The sequence below is a fragment of the Chiloscyllium punctatum genome, chromosome 40 (assembly GCF_047496795.1).
Source record: "Chiloscyllium punctatum isolate Juve2018m chromosome 40, sChiPun1.3, whole genome shotgun sequence".
Lineage (NCBI taxonomy): Eukaryota > Metazoa > Chordata > Chondrichthyes > Orectolobiformes > Hemiscylliidae > Chiloscyllium > Chiloscyllium punctatum.
This window is the reverse complement of record NC_092778.1, coordinates 12,500,364-12,521,809: the sequence shown is the minus strand read 5'-3', so window position 1 is coordinate 12,521,809 and position 21,446 is coordinate 12,500,364. Positions and strand designations below refer to the sequence as shown.

Genomic DNA, 21,446 nt, shown 5'->3' with positions numbered 1-21,446 from the left:
TCTGCAGAAGGTCGGGTCTGCCAGACATTTATTGACAATTCATCTTAAGCCGTTCCCATATGCAACATGATCGCCAAGATCAAATAGTAACAAGTATTGTTCGTTTTAAGCTATGCATTACTTAAATAATTGGGGTTACATAATTAAAGGGTTTATTAAGCGTTCAATCAGAGTGGACAAAGTCTGAAAAAATTATCACTATTAATTATCATTCTTCCAATTTGGCCATAGTTCCAACTGAAGATGCCAGATTTGGGAAGATGAAATAATCAATTTTCAAACTCTTGATTGCTATTGATAAATGTTACTGAAAACTCCAGAACGAATTGACAATAGATTAGAACAGGATTAGACTTCCAATTTTATCCCATGATGAAATTGTTAATACTTTATACAGGAATCGTTCGAAGATTGCCAGCACTAAGATATTGCTAGGACTGAAGGACTTAAGTTATAAGGATAGTCTGGAACATCTTCCCACTGGAGCATAGAAGGTTGAGGCGTGACCTTATAGAAGTTTATAAAATCATGAGGTGCACAGATAAGGTAAGTAGCAAAGGGCTTTCTCTTGGGTGGGTGAGTTCAAAACTAGGGGGTATATTTTTCAGGTGAAAAGAGGAAGATTTAAAAGAGACCTGAGGGGCAACATTTTCATACAGAGGATGGTTTGTATGTGGAATGAACTGCCAGAGGAAGTGCAGATGCAGGTGCAGGTATAGTTACAATATTCAAAGACATTTGGACAGGTACATGAATTGGAAATATTTGGAGGGATGTAGACAATTGGGATTAGTTTAGTTGGGGCAGCTTGAGACCTAAGGGGCAAGCTTTTCACACAGAGGGTGCTACCTGTATGGAATGAGCTGCCAGCGGAAGTGGTGGAGGTTGGTACAATTGCAACATTTAAAATGCACTTGGATGGGTATATGAATAGGAAGGGTTTTGAGGGAGCTGGGCCGGGTGCTGGCAGGTGGGACTAGATTGGGTTGGGATATCTGGTTGGCGTGGACGAGTTGGACCGAAGGGTCTATTTCCATGCTGTACGTCTCTATGATTCTATGACCTATGCCCTCTAGTTCTGGACTCTCCGACTCCAGGGAAAAGACTTTGTCTATTTACCCTATTCATGCCCTTCGTCATTTTGTAAACATCTATAAGGTCACCCCTCAGCCTCCGAAGCTCCATGGAAAACAGCCCCAGCCTGTTCAGCCTCTCCCCACAGCTCAAATTCTCCAACCCTGGCAACATCCTTGTAAATCTTTTCTGAACCCTTTCAAGTTTCACAACATCTTTCCGATAGGAAGGAGACTAGAATTGCACGCAATTTTTCAACAGTGGCCTAACCAATGTCCTGTACAGCCACAACATGACCTCCCAAATCCTGTACTGAAAAATGTATTGCTGGAAAAGTGCAGCAGGTCAGGCAGCATCAAAGGAGCAGGAGAATCGATGTTTCAGGCATAAGCCCTTTTCCAGCAACATATTTTTCAGCTCTAATCTCCAGCATCTGCAGTCCTCACTTTCTCCCAACTCCTGTACTCAGTATTCTGACCAATAAAGGAAAGCATACCAAACGCCGCCTTCACTATCCTATCTACCTGTGACTCCACTTTCAAGGAGCTATGAACCTGCACTCCAAGGTCTCTTTGTTCAGCAACACTCCCTAGGACCTTAACATTAAGTGTATAAGTCCTGCTAAAATTTGCTTTCCCAAAATACAGCACCTCACATTTATCTGAATTAAACTCCAGCTACCCTTCTCAGCCCTTTGACCCATCTGGTCAAGATCCTGTTGTAATCTGAGGTAACCCTCTTCGCTGTCCACTACACCTCCAATTTTGGTGTCATCTGCAAACATACTAACTGTATCTCTTATGCTTGCATCCAAATCATTTATGTAAATGACAAAAAGTAGAGGACCCAGCACCGATCCTTGTGGCACTCCACTGGTCACAGGTCTCCAGTCTGAAAAACAACCCTCCACCACCACCCTCTGTCTTCTACCTTTTGAGCCAGTTCTGCATCCAAATAGCTAGTTCTCCCTGTATTCCATGAGACCTAATCTTGCTAATCAGTCTCCCATGGGGAACCTTGTCGAACACCTTTCTGAAGTCCATATAGATCACATCTATCACTCTGCCCTCATCAATCCTCTTTGTTACTTCTTCAAAAAACTCAATCAAGTTTGTGAGACATGATTTCCCATGCACAAAGCCATGTTGACTACCCCTAATCAGTCCTTGCCTTTTCAAATACATGTACATCCTGTCCCTCAGGATTTCCTCCAACAACTTACCACCGATGTCAGGCTCACTGGTCTATAGTTCCCTGGCTTGTCCTTACCACTCTTCTTAAACAGTGGCACCACGTTAGCCAACCTCCAGTATTCTGGCACCTCACCTGTGACTATCGATGATACAAATATCTCAGCAAGAGGCTCAGCAATCACTTCTCTAGCTTCCCACAGAGTTCTAGGGTACACCTGATCATGTCCTGGGTATTTATCAAGACATCCAGCACTTCCTCCTCTGTAATATGGACATTTTGCAAGGTGTCACCATCTGTTTCCCTACATTCTATATCTTCCATATTCTTTTCCACAGTAAATACTGATGAACATTACTCATTTAGTATCTTCCCCCATTTTCTGCAGCTCCACACAAAGGCTGCCTTGCTGATCTTTGAAGGACCCTATTCTCTCCCTAGTTACCCTTTTGTCCTTAATTTATTTGTGAAAACCCTTTGGATTCTGCTTAATTCTATTTGCCAAAGCTATCTCATGTCCCCTTTTTGCCCTCCTGATTTCCCTCTTAAGAATGCTTCTACTGCCTTCATACTCTTCTAAGGATTCACTCAATCTATCCCATCTATACCTGACATATGCTTCCTTCTTTTTCTTAACCAAACCCTCAATTTCTTTAGTCATCCAGCATTCCCTATACCTCCCAGCCTTTTCTTTCACCCTACCAGGAATATACTTTCTCTGGATTCTCGTTATCTCATTTCTGAAGGCTTCCCATTTTCCAGCCATCCCTTTACTCGTGAACATTTGCCCCTAATCAGCTTTCGAAAGTTGTTGCCTAATACCGTCAAAATTGGCCTGTCTTTATAATCTTTGCACAGTTTGGCTACTGATCCTTTTAGCTTTTGCACATTGGCTGGACACATGCTGCGCCTCAGGTCTCTATGTCTGATAAACATATTTTTGGCCCATTATTCTTTATTTATTGATTAGATACATTTTTGATGATATATTGGAGTGGAGTCAAGTCCACAAATTTCAGAGCTTTATGTGCAGCTACAGAACTAGATCTCACAAGATTTAGGAAAACGTGTGACATAATTTGGATAGCTGCATTAATCAATCAAATCAAATTGATTGGGAATCGTCTATGAAATCTATAAAATTGTCTTTGATAACACTGGAGTGCTCATTTGTCTCTATTTCTGTATTTCTTAAGTTTCAGATCTCATATATCTGACAGCATGTTTTACGAGTCATCAACAACTATGGCCCAAGCATCAAAGAACAAACTAAAGAGGCAGAGCCGGGCTTTCTCACAGGTTCTGTATCGGAAGCTAAGCTACCGTGAGCGACATTCTGTGACCGATAGCCCAACTAATCAAATGGATAACCCTTCAGAGCTCTCCATCCAGCTGTCAACTCCTGGTATACTCAAGATCTTTGGCAATGAAATTAGCAGTGGCACAAACTACAAAAGCGTCCTGGCTACGCCACGGTCGAGTGCCCAGGAGTTGGTCAAAGAAGCCCTTGAGCGCTACGCTGTAAGCAGGAAGTCTGCCACTGAGTACCTATTGTGTGATGTGATTGGAAGGTTTGAGGGAATAGACAAACACTGGCAGACAGAGTGTCTCCGAGCCTTGGGGGATAATGAAAAGCCACTGCTTCTTCAAGATCTATGGAAACCCAAGGAGGGATTTGCCAGAAGATTCGAACTTCGAAGACGAGCTGAGGTGGAGGCGATGGCTGCTCAGGAGAAAGACACAACAACTGCAGGTAAAGCCTGGTGCATGCATTTCCTTTAGAGTATTTTAGGGACTTGTGGTATCTAAAGTTTGCGAGAAGATTTGTAGCTCGGGTGCTCGTTGTTGTGGTTCTGTTTGCTGAGCTGGGAATTTGTGTTGCAGACATTTCGTCCTCTGTCTAGGTGACATCCTCAGTGCTTGGGAGCCTCCTGTGAAGTGCTTCTGTGATCTTTCCTCCGGCATTTGTTGTGGTCTGAATCTGCTGCTTCCGGTTGTCAGTTCCAGCTGTCTGTTGCAGTGGTCGGTATATTGGGTCCAGGTCGATGTGCTTATTGATTGAATCTGTGGATGAATGCCATGCCTCTAGGAATTCCCTAGCTGTTCTCTGTTTGGCTTGTCCTATAATAGTAGTGTTGTCCCAGTCGAACTCATGTTGCTTGTCGTCTGCGTGTGTGGCTACTAAGGATAGCTGGTCATGTCGTTTCGTGGCTAGTTGGTGTTCATGGATGCGGAACGTTAGCTGTCTTCCTGTTTGTCCTATGTAGTGTTTTGTGCAGTCCTTGCATGGGAGTTTGTACACTACCTTGGTTTTTCTCATGCTAGGTATCGGGTCCGTCGTCCTGGTGAGTTGTCTGAGAGTGGCTGTTGGTTTGTGTACTGTTCTGAGTCCTAGTGGTCACAGTAGTCTAGCTGTCAGTTCAGAAATGCTCTTGATGTATGGTAGTGTGGCTAGTCCTTTGGGTTGCGGCATGTCCTCGTTCCGTTGTCTTTCCCTTAGGCATCTGTTGATGAAATTGCGCAGGTATTTGTTTTTGGCGAATACATTGTAGAGGTGTCCTTCTTCCTCTTTTTGCAGTTCTGGTGTACTGCAGTGTGTTGTGGCCCTTTTGAATAGTGTCTCGATGCAACTTCTTTTGTGTGTGTTGGGGTGGTTGTTTTCGTAGTTCAGGACTTGGTCTGTGTGTGTGGCTTTCCTGTATACCTCTGTGGTGAATTCTCCATTCGGTGTTCTCTGTACCATCACGTCTAGGAATGGGAGTTGGTTGTCTTTTTCTCCCTCTCTAGTGAATTGGATTCCTGTGAGTGTGGCGTTGATGATCTGGTGTGTGTTCTCTATTTCTGTGTTTTTAATGATTACAAAGGTATCATCTACATATCTGACCCAGAGTTTGGGTTGAATTTGCGGTAAGACTGTTTGTTCTAATCTTTGCATTACCGATTCTGCTATGAGTCCAGAGATGGGTGTGCCATTGATTTGTTCATATACTTGGTTGTTGAATGTGAAGTGTGTTGTAAGGCACAGGTCCAGTAGTTTGAGTATGCAGTCTTTGTTGATAGGTTCAACGTCCTGTTGTCTGTTCTGTATGTCCAGCAGGTTGGCTTTTTATTCTCTGGCTAGGGATAGAGGTGAACAGTGCCATTATATCGAATGAGACCATGGTTTCTATATGTATATTTCTGATGATGTCCAAGAATTCCTGTGTTGATTGTATAGAGTGTCTGGATCCGCTGATCAGGTGTTTCAGTTTCTGCTGTAGTTCTTTAGCCAGTTTGTGTGATGGTGTCCTTGGTAGTGATACTATGGGTCTGAGTGGGATGTCTGGTTTGTGCACTTTGGGTAGTCCATAGAATCTGGGGGTGTTGTTGCTTTCGGGTTTCATTCTCTGGAGGTCAAACCTGGTTTTTTGTCCATTTTTTTGCAGGTTCCTCAGTGTGTTGTTTATCCTATTGGTGAGCTGTGGGGTGGGGTCAAACTCCCTCTTTTGGTAGGTGTTGGTATTTGCAAGTAGTTGTTGCGCTTTTTGGATGTAGTCTGCTTTGTCCAGGGTGACGTCATTCTGCCTTTGTCTGCTGGTAGTATGATTATGTTCTTATCGTTTCTTAGTGATTTTAGTGCTTCCCTCTCCTTGGTGTTGAGGTTAGGTGTTTGTCTTTTCCTTGTTATCAGAGGTATGATACTTTGTCTCACTGTTTGTTGTGTCTCTTCTGTCAGTCTATTGTTCCTGAGTGTGCATTCTAGTGCTGCTAGGAAGTCTGCTGTCTTGGCGTCCCTGTGGTTATAGTTGAGTCCCTTGGCTAGTATTGTTCCTTCTGTGTCTGTGAGCTGTCTGTGGGAGAGGTTTCTAACCTAGGTATGGGTTGTGGTGTCCTCTCTGTTGTGTGCTAATTTGGCCATTTTTTCTTTTAGTGCTTTTTTTTATGGTGTGTGGTCCTGTTCTGTCCTATGATGATGGCCTGTTCTATGGTCTGGGTCCATTCCTGATTGGTGGTTTTTGAAATTAACGATTTTTGGCGCACAATTTCTTTTCTGGGTCAGATATGTGGATGACACCTTTGTAATCATTAAAAACACAGAAATAGAGAACACACACCGGATCATCAACGCCACACTCACAGGAATCCGATTCACTAGAGAGAAAGAAAAAGGCAACCAACTCCCATTCCTAGACGTGATGGTACAGAGAACACCGAATGGAGAATTCACCACAAAGGTATACAGGAAAGCCACACACACAGACCAAATCCTGAACTACAAAAGCAACCACCCAACCACACACAAAAGAAGTTGCATCAAGACACTATTCAAAAGGGCCACAACACACTGCAGCACACTAGAACTTCAAAAAGAGGAAGAAGAACACCTATACAATGTATTCGCCAAAAACGCATACCCACGCAATTTCATCAACAGATGCCTAAGGGAAAGACAACGGAACGAGGACATGCCGCAACCCAAAGGACTAGCCACACTACCATACATCAAGAGCATTTCTGAACTGACAGCCAGACTACTGTGACCACTAGGACTCATAACAGCACACAAACCAACAGCCACTCTCAGATAACAACTCACCAGAACGACGGACCCGATACCCAACATGAGAAAAACCACGGTAGTGTACAAAATCCCATGCAAGGACTGCACAAAACACTACATAAGACAAACAGGAAGACAGCTAACGATCCGCATCCATGAACACCAACTAGCCACGAAACGACACGACCAGCTATTCTTAGTAGCCACACACACAGATGACAAGCAACATGAGTTCGACTGGGACAACGCTACTATTATAGGACAAGCCAAACAGAGAACAGCCAGGGAATTCCTAGAGGCATGGCGCTCATCCACAGACTCAATCAATAAGCACATCGACCTGGACCCAATATACCGACCACTGCAACAGACAGCTGGAACTGACAACCGGAAGCAGCAGATTCAAACCACTACAAATGCCAGAGGAAAGATCACAGAAGTGCTTCACAGGAGGCTCCCAAGCACTGAGGATGTCACCTAGACAGGGGACGAAATGTCTGCAACACAAATTCCCAGCTTGGCGAACAGAACCACAACAACTTGTTTTAGATTATTCAGTTCATCTACCTTAGGGACTCAGAATAATTTGTTATATGCTCGTGGTAGAGGTTTGTTATTTGGATTGTTGCAAATTGTGATGGATAATCAATGTTTGTGAATTCAGAGAGTGCATGCTCACATCTTGAGAGATGAGGCCAGATTATCCAGAATATTGTTGAGCTACAAATTGATGGAGCCCTCCTGCAGAGCATGAAGGTAGCTTGTTATGCATTTTAACTTCAGTCCATCTTTTATTAACTTGTTTCATGCCTATGTCAACAATCCTTTTTGTCTGCTTACCTTTCAGCTTGCTTGATTATATAATACAGGTGTTGCAAGATTTCCTGCTCTGCTGTTTGAGATTCATTCCTGAAAGTAGAATTGACAGTTTTAAAATACATTAGTTTGTTTTGTTTTTCACGTAGTTGCATTATCTTTGGCACATTTCTTGCTGCTGGTGCACGCAGGTACATTTTTGTGTTGTATACTTTTGAAAATAGCTTTCCCATTTTGCTCTTGCTGATAACTACATTCAATTACTTGCATTCACCACAATTTTCATCTTTTTATTATTTTTAAATAGTAAAACATCCCAAAGTCCTTCACAGGAGACGTTTAGGGAGTGAATTTCAAATCTTACAGCTTATACAGCTACAGGTAGAGCATTGAAATTTTGGGATGCACAAGAGAACAGAATTAAATGAGTACAGATAGCTCGTCAGGTTGTAGGGTTGGGGGAGATTACAAAAATAGCAAGCAGCAAGGTCATTAAGAGATTTGAAAAAAAAGTGTGAGAATTTTAAAATGAAGATGCTGCAATGCAGTACAGTAGCAGGTGATAAGTGAACCAGGTGAGGAGAAAGTTGGAATAAGGGCAGCAGGGTTTTGGATGAGCTCAAGCTCACAGAGTATAATGTGGGAATTCTGTTGGGATTACAATGACACTTCTAAACTTAGAGAAGAATGAGACATTCGAGCAGTGGTATAATGGCATTTCAGGAGTCTAACTCCTAAATGGAATATGTATTCTTGTATCTTTAGCTCAGTGGCACCTGCCCCACAAGTGCTCCTGTTCAACATTAGGGTGGGTATTGCACTAAAATCAGCTCCAACGTGACTGTTGTTGTATCCCTGAGTGGTCTGCTGGACTTTCAACTGAAGCTTATCCCTAACACCCATGACCAAAAAAATGCAAAAGCACTCCATTACAGCAAAAGCACACCTTCACACCATATTTTTAGATTTGATTCCCTAAGTGTGGAAACAGGCCCTTCAGCCCAACAAGTCCACACCAACCCTCCGCAGAGTAACCCACCCAGACCCATTTCCCTCTGAGTAATGCACCTAAGGCTGTGGGCAACTTAGTGTGGCCAATTCACCTGACATGCACATCTTTAGACTGTGGGAGGAAACCCATGCAGACACAGGAAGAATGTGCAAACTCCATGCAGACAGTTGTCTGAGGGTGGAATTGAACCTGGGTCCTTGGTGCTGTGAGGCAGTAGTGCTAACCACTGAGCCACCGTGAGAAATTACATTGCTTCTGAAAGATGTATAACGTAGAACACAGAACATGTAACATAGTGCAGTACAGGCCCTTTGGCCCTCAACGTTGCGCCGACGTGTGAAACCAATCTAAAGCCCATCTAACCTATACTATTCCATTATCATCCATATGTTTATCCAGTGACTATTTAAATGCCCCTAATGTTGGTGAGTCCACTACTGTTGCAGGCGGGTGGTTTGCTGGTGGAATGAACTTCCTGAGAAAGTTGTGGATGTGGGTACAATTACAACATTTAAAAGTAGTTCTGTTTTGACCTGGAACTTGCAATTTATTGATCATTGGTTGGTTACTTGATTTTTTTCAACGTTATCATATTAAAATAGTTAATATATGCAAACAATCGCAAGCTGGTTAACAGATTTAGAAGTTGATGTAAACCAGAGAAAGCAGTAAAATAGGGGCTGATGTGATTCTAAGCACTTTCATGGAGTTTGAATCTGAAATTGTGGCTAAATCTGGCATTTTCCACTTGATTTGGAAAACTTAACATGTGGCTAGGTGAAAACCAAAGGAGGTAATCTACATGTGTTTCTGGGACAGGCATCTCTGGAGAATAACACATTTAAATGTATAACTGCTGATTTATTTTGAGCATTTTGGCCTGGATTTTTCTAATAGCTTAGAAGTCCCAACCTACAGACTTTTGCATCCTCTTGAAATGCATACCTGTTCCGTGTGTGACTTTGTCCTTTCTCACAGTTTAGATGCACAGTGCACTTTGAGAGTTGTGCTCGGATGAATAAGAAGTGGACAATAGCATAATCATACTGAATTTGATGGAAACGAGACTCATGGCTTGTAACACTTTGCCTCTTATTAATGCATCCTGCTTCTCTTTATTGTCCATCATCTGCCCTGCCCAAATTGCCACTGTGGCAGAGTGGCACATATCTCCACTTTAGTCTCCTTCCTTCCTTCTCAGACCCCTGTCTCCTCCTTTGAGAATTCCAGACTTTGCCCTATTCTCTTCCCTCTTCTTTAAAACCATGTTCTATTGTACGCTCGCTAAGACTTATTACAATTTGTGATGTATCTATTATGCAGTTCATCCTTGGTAACTTCAAACTCCATCTCACTTGCTTTGACTTTTCTCCTTTGATTTCACACCTCCTAAGTGTTGCTAAAATCTCTGTATAAATACTATTATCATACTCATGGTCACTTCTGTATTACCATAGTATTCATCACAAGTCCTTCTCTGATCTCTTCTTGTTTTGCACCTGAGACAAACCCCCGACATGCTTTCAGCTTTTTCTTCCTGATGTATGCATTCTAAAATTTCCTTCAAAATCACTAACAGTGCATTTTCAAGTGGCCATTGTCCTGGCCTCCATTTGCCATAATATTTCTGCAGCAGCAAATCTGCACAACCACCCCACCTAATGTCTGGGTGTTGTGCTTGCTCGTTTTTCAGATGTCATTCTCATAAGGCTCCCATATTAATTGACTCCATCAGTAGATCTAATTGGACCACATCAGATTTTAATCAGAAGGCTGTGGAGGCCAGGTCATTGAGCATATTTAAGACAGAGATAGACAGGTTCCTGATTGTCAAGGGGATCAAAGGTTACATGGAAAAAGTGGGAGAATGGCGTTGAGAAACTTATTGAGCAGAGCAGACTCAATGGGCCGAATGGCTTCATTTCTGCTCCAATGTCTTATGGTCTAATGATATCCTTCATCGTGTTCTATGGTACTATCACTATTCTAAATGGGACAGATTTGGAACAAATCAAGCAACTCAAGACTGGGCATCCATGAGGCATGATGGGCCATTAGCACTGGCAAAATTGTACTCCAACACAATCTGCAATATCATGGCCCAGCATATCCCCTATTCAACCATTACCATTAAGCCATTGGATCAACACTAATTCAATGAAGAGTGCAGGATGGTATATCAGGAGCAGCCCAAGCATTTCTAAAAATTAGGTTTGTTAACTTAGTTAAACTACAAGATTATTATGGGACTATTGCATACAAAACAGTAATAGATGGATGGAGCAATTCCACAACCAGCAGATCAAATTCAAGCTCTACAGTCCTGCCACATCCAGTCATTCACAATTAAATAAATGGTGTGAGGATAAGGCTCCACAAATAGCCCCATCCTTAGTGAAGAGAGGCCCAGTGCATCAATGCAAAAGTCAAGGTGAAGAATTTTCTCCTATCTTCAATCAGAAGTGCCAAGTGGATGATCAATCTCAGCCTCCTCCTGAGGACCTCAACATCACGAATGTCAGTTTTCAGCGATTCCGTTCACTCCAGTCATATAAAGAAAAGGCAGAAGGCACTTGATATTGCAAAGGCTAAGGGCCCTGACAATATTCTGTCAACACTACTGAAGTTCTGCTCGAGAACTAACTGCATCCTTAGCTGAGTGTTCCAGTACAGTTACAACACTGTTATTTACTTAAAGATGTGGAAAATTCCCCAAGTATGTCAGCTTCACATGAAGCAGATTAAACCCGACCAGGCCAATTACTGTCTAGTTTTAGTCATAAGTAAAGTGATGGAATGGATTGGTGACTATCAAGCAGCAAATACAAAGGAATAACCTGTTTGCTGACACTCTAGGTTACACCAGGGTTAGTCATCTTCTGGCCTCATTACAGTTTTGGTTCAAACTAGGAAAAAAGGACACCAGAGATGGTTACATGCTTTTAGGACCAAATCCTGGACAAGGTTCCCCAGTTCATTAAAGTTTCAGATGAAATACTGCACACTAATATGTTCTCAGGTGAGGGCTGGATAAACTGGCCCCCTTTCGCTATTCACCCATCCCCTTGATTTTTTTGGAACAAGGTAAATTAGAGATCACTCCCCTTGTGGATAGCTTTCTCCCAGGCCCAAATGAACTTGTACATTAAAAAGATCCAATTTAATCAGACTTTCTTGAATTAGCGGAAAGAGTGAGTACATTAATTACTAAATCAACAAGGAACACCAACGGAACACTATTAAATTGGAAAGAGTGCAGAAGAAATTTACAAGGATGTTGTCAGTACTCAATGGTCTGAGTTATAGGGAGAAGTTGGACAAGCTAGGACTTTTTTCTTTAGAACATTGGAGATTGCAGGGTGATCTTATAGACGTGTATGAGATTGTGAGAGGCGTAGATAGGGTGAATGCACTTAGTCTTTTACCCAGGGTTGGGGAATCAAGGATGAGAGGGCATCAGTTTAAGGTTAGAGGGGAATGAATAAAAGGGAACTTGAGGGGCAACTTTTTTTTTTACACAGAGGGTGGTTTGCATGTGAAATGAGCTGCTCGTGGAACTAGTTGAGGCCGGTACATTAACAACATTTAAAAGGCATTTAGATAAATACATGGATAGGAAAGGTTTAGAAGGATGTGGGCCAAGTGCAGGGAAATGGGTTAGAGTGGATGGACATTTTGGTTGGCGTGAACCAGTTTGGTCCAAAGGGCCCGGTTTCATTGCTATAGGACTCTATGACCTCCAATGCTAATCAATACTCCGAAGCCATTTGAAGAGCAAAAATAACCACTTTCTCAGCAATTAACCATCTCCTTAAAACTCTTTAATTGCCATGTGCAACTTCAACAATAAGTGCATCGATAAGTCTATACTTTCATCTCAATGTTTCAGTTGCCACGACTAATTTTCTTTCGTCACCAAGGGAAGTCTCTCCCCATGCTGCTCCAACTATTAAGTGTTCTCTATTACCCCTGGAGATCATAATTCGGAATTTTTTGGGATTTTTCAACATATTTAAACAAGTAAACAAATTTAAAACACAGATAAACATTAACATCTAAGTAGATGAAAATCCATGCAATGTTGTCTGTAACTTTGATCTCTGTGGTTCTTTCGAAGCAATCACTGTCAATGTCTTTGGAGTCGTACACAAGCTGGAAAACATCTGTATTAAAATATATAAAACACAGTGACCAATGTGCCATGAATTTAAGATAGTATTAAAATAATATGTTTTAATAAATTTAAGAAGAACCTTTAACAGTTAAATAGTTTCTTGGTATTATATGTAAGGAACAATTGTGTTTTTATTGGAGAACATGTATAAACAACAGGGTTATGAATTCCAGACAGTTTTCAGATGAAGTAAATGCTTCAGTCAATCCCTGAGGCTTAGACGGGGGATGTACAATTTTTCTCATGATTCCAGCAAGTTTGCAGTAAGTGAGGAGACAGCTTTTACATCATTACTAATACCATGAGGTGCAAGAGTGTTTGTTTGTGAGACTGCTGAATCGTGCATCGGAAGATTAATTGCATTTTCTGACCAACCAGAAGAACCTTGGTTAGTACTGTTTATTTGTCATTTTATTTTTAGAATACACTCTACACAACTACACAAGGAGAAGAGATCTCGGATACATCTATTAGTGATTATACGTCTTCCTCTTGTCCTACTTGCTGTTTAATTCGGTGCTTGCAAGCAAGTTCAAATAAGCTTGAATTTGCCACCCTTTCCTTGCAAATTGTTTGCAAGACGAAATGAAATCAGAAAGTTAATGTTTAACTGTAATTCAACTCAACTTTTAAGTGTTTTGTCTTTAAATGGAATATTTTTGATTGAAATGGAAGTAGGAATGTAGGGACCTTAGTAGAATGATTTGTGATGGAGTTTTTATTTCATTTAATTTCAGTGCTGCCCTATCTTTTGCTTTGTTATAAACTATTTTTAGAGAAGTAGAACAGTGTCAGCAAAGTTCTGACAAAGGGTTTCTACAAAATTCGAACAAAGGCTCCCTGGACCCAAAATGTTAACGCTGTTTTCCCTTTACAGATGCTTCACGACCTGCTGAGATTCTCCAGAAGTCTCTGGTTGTCTTCAGATTTCCAGCATCCACAGTTCTTTGTGTTTGTTTTAGTCCTGGAGTGAAATTTGAATCTTGAAACTTCTGGCTCAGAGATAGGGATATTACTTCCTGAGCCACAAGACTTCAATGGAGAGAGTTAATTTTCTGCAACATTTTTATTTATAATGTTCTTGTTGTTACTGATTGCTTGTGATAAAATAGTGATACCAATATAGTATTTAAAACATGAAAATCTTTTGCCACTTAATGAAATTAGAGTAAGTTAATAGATCATAGTGTTGGTAGATCATGTACATGGAGTGGCTGTGTTCCATGTTAATAATGTCCAATTAGCTCTGCATATAGTCTATGATTTCACTTGCAACAATCATGTATGTAAGTATCATTCTGAATCAAGCAAATGGTCAATGGCTCAGCTTAGATTGGTCTTACATCAGTTTAAATGGTCAAAACTAGTGTGGACTTGCAGACAATGAAGAACACAGAGTTCTAATATTTGCATCAATATAGAATCTTTGCCTTATTTTGTATTTGATTTCAAATTTATTGCATAGTTCCTTTATACATCAGTACCTGTACATCATCCTCTTTATGTAATTTCATATCCTCAGTCCTCAATCCAAAACTCCAGTGTACCTCCTGAAGCTGACTCTGTCTTTCTCTGGTTGCATTGCTTTTTTTAGTTGCTCCTTATGCAAAACAATTCCTTTAATCAGCTGCAGCAGAACAACATTTCCCTTCATTCTGCCAGAGGTAAACTAATTACCATCAGTTTGTTACTGCAATCTCATCTACTTATTTAAAGAGGGTCAGTTAGCTTAGTTGGCTGGACAGCTGGTTTGAAATGCAGACTGATGCCGACAGTATAGGTCTTCAATTCCTGCACCAGTTGAGGTAATCATGGAGGATTCTTCTATGGAAGGAATATGTTGACTTGACTTTGTTTATATTTAAGAGGCTGTTCTTGAGCAAGTCAATAACAATTGCATGGATCAGCAAGGGAACATCACCCCTTAACTATTCAAAAATGTCTTCTGTCTCTTTTTTTCACATGGTATGGTTGGATCTTCTCTTTCTTTTGAATAGGAAAGAAGGGATGAAGAGCTGGATGAAACATTAATCCTAATTAACAGCTGCACAGTCAATAAAGAGACTGAACTACACTCCAGAGGCTTTTGGACTCCTAAACCAGACTGAGCTGCAGCAGCAGTGAATTTTATAGTGTTTCTGCTCAATCTGTCTACCCTATAAAATCTAGTTATGCAAGCTCTGTTCTGTCTAATTTCCATTTTTGGATTCCTCCTGAGTCCTGTTAACTCCCAACTCTACGCTACACTTCACTACTTTTAATTAATATTTTATTTTCTTCATTCCTACTTCATTTAAAAAATGGCTTAAAAGTCCGGGTTTCTTTCCTCTATTTTGTACTCCAAACTTATGCACCTGTGAAAAGTTAATGGTGATGTAAGTTGAAAGACAAAAGAGAGAGAAAATACAGCAGTCTTGTGTTAGTAGCACAGGAGTGGTGGGTCAAATTATTCTCTCTGTGCTGTGAATTTGATGATTTGATGTTAGTTTTTTGGCAGGACTATCTGAAAGTATGTCTGGAACTATTAAAGCAGCAGAAAACATTGGCAAATCATTAATAACAATATAGAACAGCACTCTGTTGTACCATGTATATATTGCCACATGCTGGGGGAAGTCTGAATAATATTTCATGTACTCCCTTAATTGCTCAATGGATTTAGTAATATGTCCCGGGAGGTACATCAGACAGTCTCATTATTTCCCTTACCTGTACTAAATAAACCAATTCCAAAGTGGGAATAGACAAAAGTTGAGTTGCTATCATTTACCTCATTGCTGGAGGTGAAAAATCTGGCATGGATTATCAGTCTGACAGATTTGAGCCTGATTGTAATGACCATTACATTGTCTAGCTTGCTGACTTTTTTATGGCAAGTTAATCATATTAGCTGCCTGTTATATGCCAAGATTGAATTCAGTTCTATGCAAGTAAGATGTCACTATTAAACACGATAGCCCAAGAGAAAGATCTACCCCATTATATGCACATATTTATTATTAATCATTCTCTTTAAAGTTGCTTCTATTTTATTATTAGTTTCCCAGTATGCACCATAAATCTTATTTTTGGAATTCTGTTAATTTTACAAATCTACCAAATAGGTGATAACCAAGAGCTACAAAGGTTAATGTATTTTCTCCTCTACCTCGTGGGAAAATTTCTGTTTCACTCTGTCTAGTAACCCAGTGAGCAGATCCAGATGGGAATTTCATTATGACAGAACATTATCACATCATGACATTACATTTGAATGCCAGGATGCAGAGTCACTGGGAATTTGGTATCCATTAATAAATGAGTATCAATGGCCATTTACCCACGGTATCATTATAATTCTCTTGCATAAAAACACCTTCAGAAATTAGGTAGCAACAAACAATGTTAAATAATCAATATAATTAAATAATGTTTGTTTGACCTCATCCATATCTGCTAAATTGTAAATAGCTTGTTACTTCAGCTTAACATGCCATTTTGATGGATGAGGACCAAGTCAAAAATAAATTGATATTCTCAGCGGAAGGCACATTTCAACATTTAATAAAGGTAACTAAAAATATCTCAACATATGCAATCATACATTTTTTCTCCTTATTGGGTTGTCATCGGGAAGGAATTTGCTTGGGAACTTAGTTGTGTGACCATTTTTCTTATGTATTTTGAGCAACAAATATTTTATGAAATGTAACCCAGTAAATATAACCGTACCACAGTCTCTCAGAAAAAATGCTCATGGTGTAAGCTGTGTTCTTATTTCCAGGGAACAATTTTTCTTGTAGAATGATACAGAACAAAGAGAAGCCATTTAGCCCATTGCAGTGAGGCAGAGTTATCCACTACGTTTCCTCAAGACTTTTTCCCCCTTGAAATGTTTGTGAATTATGGCATATTACGATTGCATGTATTTCTGTCACCTTTTTACCCATTGCACTTTATTCGTCACCTTATTTAGGAGTGATGTAATGGGTTAGAAGCAGTTAAAAGAAGGTTTATCACATTAATATCAGTAATGGGTGGGTTGCTTTAGGAGGAAAGGTTGGCAGGCTAGGCTTGTATTCACTGGACTTCAGGAGAGCAAGAGGTGAATTCATTGAAACATCAGAAAGATCCTGAGTGATCTTAACAGAATGCATGTAGAAAGGATGCTTTCTGTTGTGTGAGGATCTAGAACTAGGGGTCACTGTTAGAAATGAGGGGTCATTCATTTAAAGCAGATGAGATGAAATCTTTTTTTCTGAGGGTCTTTGGAATGGTCTTCCACAAAATAGAGTCATAGAGACATACAGTACAGAAACAGACCCTTCAGTCCCACTAGTCTATGCTGATCATAATCCCAAACTAAACTAGTTCCACCTGCCTGCTCCAAGCCCATATCTCTCCAAACCTTTCCTATTCATGTACTTATTCAAATGTTTTTTAAACGTTGTAATTGTACCCACATCCACCCTTGCTCAGGAAATTCATTCCACACATGAACTATGCTCATGTCTTTATTAAATCTGTCTCCACTCACCATAAAAATGTGCCCTTAGTCTTGAAATCCCCCTTCCTATGGAAAAGACAACTACAATTTATTCTATCTGTGCCCATCATTATTTTATAAACTCCTATAAGGTCGGTTCTCAACTTCCAATGCTCCAGTGAGAAAAGTCCCAACCAAACCAGTCTTTCTTTCTAACTCAAACCTTCCATACCCAGCAACATCCTGATAAATCTCTTCTGAAGCCTCTCCAGCTTAATAATATCCTCCCTATAACTGGGTGACCAGAACTAGACACAGTATTTTAGAATGTGGTGGAAACTGAGTCCTTGAATATTTTAAAGGTAGAGGTGGATAAATTCTTATAAGCAAAGGAGTGAAAGGTTATCAGGAGTAAGCAGGTATATCCATTTGAGGTTACAATCAGATCAATTGTATTTTTATATGGCAGAGCTGGCTTGAAAGGCCAAATTACCTACTTCTGTTTCACGTTTGTATGTCAGATTATAAATCAGTGTAAAATCAATTTGCTTAATTTTATCTATGATTCATTTGCTAAATGCTATAGTAGTGATATACTGGTTGCCGTCCCTATGCTACTGTAAACAGATTTTTTTTTCTTAGTCTGCTTATGATTTTGAATATTTCTCTCTATTAAATCTTCTCTCTGCTGTAAGACTGAGGAAAAAGCTAAGAGGAATCCTCACTTCATTATTCTTACCAAAGAACTGAAGTTCCATCCTAGTGCAATTGAAGTAGTGGGGATTTAGTAGGAAAGTAAAACTGAGGCCAAAGATCAACCATGACCATGTATGGCAGAGTAGGATTGAGGGGCTGTGTGGCCTAATGTGCTTCAAATTCTTAGATTCTTAAATCTTTTTTGCATCTTTCACAAACTTCTGAAAGGTATTGCCCAGAGAATTGAACACAATGCCACGGTTGATGCCGAACCAGGAGTATATAAAGATTTTTAAAAAGCCAAGGATTTCATGTGTTTTTTGTTTCACTGCCAGCTCAATTCATCCGTTTGTGTTCAAAGATTATTTACACACATTCCCAGTTTTCTCTGATCCTGTGTCCCTTTTACACATGTGTCATTAAGTTAGTTCGTCCTACCAAAATGCATTAATTCACACTTCTATGTTCCGAATCATCAATCCATTTCACCAATCTGTTTATATCCTTCTCATTGCTCATTACCCATTACGTTGTAACATTTTGAATAATCTGCAGAATGTGAAATTGTGCCCTGTATCTACTAGTTCAGGTCATTGGTGATTCCAATATGATCCCTGGGACAAAATAGAACACCAACTTGCAGTAGCTATCCACTGCTACTTTCTGCTTATTGTCCTTTGGAGAATTTTGTACCATGCTACCAGTATCCCATTAACCCAATTGGTTTTAATTTAGCTAATAAATCTATGTTGATTTTGTTTTAACAAGTAAGATAGCTGCTTCCGGTATTTAAATAGTAGAACCAGGGTATTTTTCCTGAGTTCCTAATTATCTATCATAGCTATCCTTGCACACCTCCATCAATCTCTGTTCCTAATCCAATTAATTCACTATCCTTGCATTTCTTTGTAAACTTCTGCAAGACCTACTTCTATGGCCTCTTGCTGCCCTACGCACCTGTGCACTGTATTCTTTTCCAGTCTCCCATCTGTCTCCTTCTGTATGCTCCACTTTTTATGGCTGCCTTCAATCAACTTGTTTCTACACTCAGGAACTGGATCTTCCACCTTGCTACCTCCCTTTATGTTCATCGCCTGAAAAGCCATTTCTTTAATCACTCTTCATTGAGCTGATTCCTGATGTAGAACAGGTAGATGGGGTGGTGTTGAAGGCATATGAGATACTTTCCTTTGTGAGCAGAGCCATAGAATGGAAGAGCAGAGAAATTAATCTAAAACTTTACACGAAGAAATGTGACTGCATGAAAGAGGGCATGGATTATATTTACAAAGTTGTTGTCAGAATGGAAAACTGTTGGATAGGCTAGGAGGTTTTCTATGGAACAGAGAAGGTTTTGAGGTGATTTAACTGAGGCATGTGAGAGTTATGAGAGGAATAGGAAGGATCTTTTAGTTGAGAAGTCAATAACCAGGCACTATGAATTTAAAATAGTTGGCAGATGAATTAATATGAAACTGAGGAAAATTCTTTTCCCCCAGAGGGTGTTGGGGTCTGGCATTTGCATCTGAAAGGGTGATGGGTGTAGAAATGCTTATTGCATTTTAATAATGCTGGATATTGACTTGAAGTGCTGTAACCTACAAGGTTTGGACCCAGACCTACAAACAATGAACTGGCTGGATTACATTTGGACAGTACTGACAGAGTAGATCAATTTGTTTCTTCTGTTGTAAATTTTTACTGTTTCTATGTCCTACGACTGTTTAGACAAAGCGTAACCACACTTTGGACTGAAGACTTTACCTGAAATTAAGTTTATAGATAAAAATGATAACCTTTCAGAGACTTGTTGCTGAACATTAAATTATGTAGATTGATCAACAGCTGAAATGAAAAGATTATTTGGATGAATATTTATCTGTTGTCCAATGATTTACTGTTGAAGTTGATTTGCCATTGCAAATGAACACTAAAGAGAGAGAGATTGGTTTAACTGCAGCTCACAAATTATGTGGAAGTTTTCCTGTTCATGTTTGTTTGATTCTTCTGCTCCCTTTACTCAGGATCTGTGCAAATGGATAGGAGATGGAGAAACAGACTATAGTAGAAAATCTAGCATCTTTAATTTTTGAATTCTATCGTGTTTTTGTTAAGCCTTTGAGATGGAAACTGCTTCATTAGTGAACATATATAGGAATTGAACAAACATTATTATGAATGCAAAAATAAAGTTAATTTAGCTATATTATGAAGGGGGCTTAGGAGGAGGTTCCAAATGAGTTAAATAGATTCATAAACTTTAATGTGGCATTGACAATGTAGAATATTTTATTTAATTGTTTTTTTTATTTTCATTGGTGACTACAAAGTCCGAAATTCAAGACTTTGAAACATTTTCCTACACAAACCTCTCACTGAAAATCAATCTGTAAGTGTGTGATATCGTTTGTTATTATAATTCATGTGTATCTTGAAGTCACAGTTTAATTGAAAATGTGAAATTGTCTATTTTGGCAGAAAGAATAAAAAAGAAGCATGTTATCTAAATGTTGAGAGGTTATAGAGCTCTGAGTTGCAGAGACATCTGGGTGTTCGAGTGCATGATGGCAGAAGATTAGTATGCAGGTACAGCAGTGATCAGGAAAGCTTATAGAATGTTATGTTTTGTTGTGAGGGGAATTGAGTGCGAGTGTGGAGAGGTTATGTCTCAGTTATATAAGACATTGATGAGACTGCATCTGGAGTACTGTGTACTGTACTCTCAGAAGAATATTAATGTGTTGGAAACAGTTCAGAGAATATTTATTGGACTAATAACCTGGATTACTTTATGAGACAAGGCTAAACAGGTTAAGCCTGTATGTTTTGGAGTTTAGAAGAGTCACAGATGACTTAATTGAAACATATAAGAGCCTAAGTGGACTTAATCAGATGGATATGGAATGGATGTTTTCTCTTGTGGGAGAATCTAGAACCAAGCCTTAAAAAAAGGGTCGCCTATTTAAGACAGGTAAGGAAAACCTTTTTCTCTGATGATTGAGAGTTTTTGACATTCCCTTCTTCAAAAGGTTGTGGACGCAGAATCTTTAAGTATTTTAAGGCAGAGGTAGATAGATTCATGTTTAGCGAGGGGATGGAAGATTATCGGGGGTATACAGGAAAGTAGACTTTAGGTTAAAATCGTCAGGTATGATGTTATCAAATGGTAGAGTAGACTAGAAGGGTCAGGTGACCTACTCTTGTACCTTGTTTGTATATTTTTTGAAACCTGATTTGCAGGGAGAATTCATGAATCTGATTAATAGTCTGATTCTTAATCAACCCGTGCGCGAACAGTGGAATTCATGTCTGAACTGGTAAGTATAAACATTCATGATGCCAGGCAAGATCACATTTCTCAGAAACCTCTGTATACTTCACATAGTTTGTCTATGCAAAGTTAAAAATGACACAACACCAGATTATAGTCCAACAGGTTTATTTGGAAGCACTAGCTTTCGGAGCGCTGCTCCTTCAT

General features: G+C 39.8%; 1 protein-coding gene across 1 annotated transcript in view; it reads left to right on the top strand.

The window, feature by feature from the left end:
* Window positions 1–21,446, top strand: part of radil (Ras association and DIL domains) — a 121,633-nt gene that overhangs the window by 888 nt on the left and 99,299 nt on the right. The window contains exons 2-3 of the mRNA XM_072559303.1: window positions 398–546; window positions 3,462–4,018. Of these exons, the coding sequence (XP_072415404.1) occupies window positions 3,487–4,018 (532 nt within the window). The 5' untranslated portion in view covers window positions 398–546; window positions 3,462–3,486. The remainder of the gene's footprint in view (window positions 1–397; window positions 547–3,461; window positions 4,019–21,446) is intronic.